The sequence below is a fragment of the Psittacula echo genome (assembly GCF_963264785.1).
Source record: "Psittacula echo genome assembly, chromosome: 10".
Lineage (NCBI taxonomy): Eukaryota > Metazoa > Chordata > Aves > Psittaciformes > Psittacidae > Psittacula > Psittacula echo.
This window is the reverse complement of record NC_137741.1, coordinates 11,263,431-11,265,619: the sequence shown is the minus strand read 5'-3', so window position 1 is coordinate 11,265,619 and position 2,189 is coordinate 11,263,431. Positions and strand designations below refer to the sequence as shown.

At 38.6% G+C, this 2,189-nt stretch overlaps 1 protein-coding gene across 1 annotated transcript; it reads right to left on the bottom strand.

Annotated features, from left to right (window-relative positions):
* Positions 1-246, bottom strand: CTXN2 (cortexin 2; the record flags this gene model as incomplete). Its single annotated transcript, XM_080626639.1, has 1 exon — positions 1-246. One exon carries the CDS (start codon positions 244-246, stop codon positions 1-3), a length of 246 nt encoding a protein of 81 aa, XP_080482765.1.
* Between the last annotated feature and the right edge of the window lie 1,943 nt (positions 247-2,189).

Genomic DNA, 2,189 nt, shown 5'->3' with positions numbered 1-2,189 from the left:
TCATGCAAGCGCATAATCAAATGTTCCTTTATCCAACCCCTCAACTTCATCTTCCCATGTAGATGAAGGCATACTACTGTAAGGGTCCAACAGAATTTTGAAGCATCTGATAATTAGAAGTCCCAAGAAAACACACAAAATCCCCACAAAGGCAAAGCCAGTTTTTTGTTCTAAAGTCAGAGAGAAGGCAGACATTTCGTTGACACTCATGCTGGCTGAACTGTTGCTGCAGTAATTACTGCTCATCGTTGGGCATCACATCCTGGTGACTCTCTGGGATTTTCACCTCTATTGCTTCTTTGCCTGCATAGAGAAGTAGAATAATTTTGGTTAGATTTGAATGGGGTGTGTGTATCTGATCTGTAGCGTATGAACATTTGAAAAGCAGTTTGGATTTTGCTAATGTCCTGTTGCTTTTTCACATTTAAATTAATGTGATAAAGTTGCAACTTTCAGCCTGTACACACCATCCACTTACTGGCCTCTGTTGAGACAGCAAACTCACAGCTTTCTGGCTCTCTGTCTCCTCAAAACAGAGCCATTTCAGTACATGGCTGTTTCAAACAGCATTCTGTCAGATTTGGGCACAAACCTACAAATTCTGATTTGGCAATACTCACCAAGGTCTCCACCTGGAGAAACTCTGAAATGGCTTTACACCTCAGTCCTTAAACTAGTTAAACTTGCATTGACTCAGAGGGAATTTCAGCCAAATAGTGTGGTCCTTGCTTATGTAATTTAGCTTATAAAGCTAAATAAATAAATCCAACTTGTAAAACAAAACACTGTGTGTGCAATTTTAGTGAAGTCTTGGGATCCATTTTCAGAAAAATGCTGTGTGCATTTTGAGCTTGTAAGAAAGTGAGCATATTGGTAAAATTGCTCCTTCACCTTCCTCTATGTATGTCCGCTTTCGTGTATGAGGAAAACTTGGTGAGAAAAGAGATAATAGAAGGGATTTCCCTTCCCCTAAATCTTGTTCTCATTTGTTTCTTCTGCTTGGTCTTCCCCGTTAAACGCATCCATATCTTGCCATTTTTACAGGCATAGTAACCACATGCTCCTCATGAACCTCTGAAGACTGACTGTGTGTATTATGGAGGCAAGATGTCCACCCTGCCGCTGTCACCAGGAGAGCTGTGTATATTTCCAGCCAGGAGACTTTTATTTTTGTCTTTTTAAGGAGATCTTACATATAGATTTTAGTTGGGGTGGAATAATTTTGATTTCAGGTTTTCTATCAGATATTGAAATCACATGTTTATTTTGTCTCTATAGATAGGAGGAGAATTGGAAGGACTGGGACATCAGAAGTGCCAAAGGACAAAGGCATTTTTATTCTAAGGCTGGAGCTTGAGGTTTTTTGGCTGTTAACACCTATTTAACAAATGTGCCTCAGGGGGAAATACTTTCTGTTAACAATTCAACCGTCTTTCCCTCAGGGAATTCCCAGTATCCGTTTATTTCTTGGCAGAGTAATTAGGCCAGTCAGAGCTCTGTGCTGCCATAGCTACACTGCTTCAGGTAGCTGCACTGCCAGCCAGTTTAAAGGGAGTTCCAGTATCTCTACTCTGTACTGCAGTCATAGCTGAAAGTAGCCATATCCTGAGACAGCCTACAATTAAGAGCAACAGAAAAAGTAAGAATAGGATTTGGTATTCCTAAGAAGACAGGAATGGACAAGAACTTTTATCTCATTGGGTGTCTCTTTTCTCACTTCAGAATTTGTGGGATTTCTGAATTTTATCCTAACTAATGAAAATTTTAAAACAAGTATTAACAGGGCAAGACAAGTTTCTTCCTGCAATAACCCTCATTATATAAGGTATTAAATAATATGGTTTCTTATCACATTCTTTACACATTTATTACAGTATAAAACCCAATGTTCTATTTATTCTATAGAGCTGTGTATGAGATCCTTTGTTTTTCTCTTGCTGTTGTAAGTGCTGTTAAGTTGGAGAAAAGTCACAGATATGGCCTATGGGAATTAGAAGTAATGTCAAAACCAATCAGTATTTACATTTTGAAAACATATCACAGATCAAACCCACCTGCTGTACAGGTTTGTATTGGGCATACTTCCAGAATTTCTTTTAAGTTTGACCTTCTGTAGGAAACAAAAGAAATCACAGAAGGTTCAATAGCACAAATTTATGTCACAAATCAGTTGATTTGAACAAGAGCCA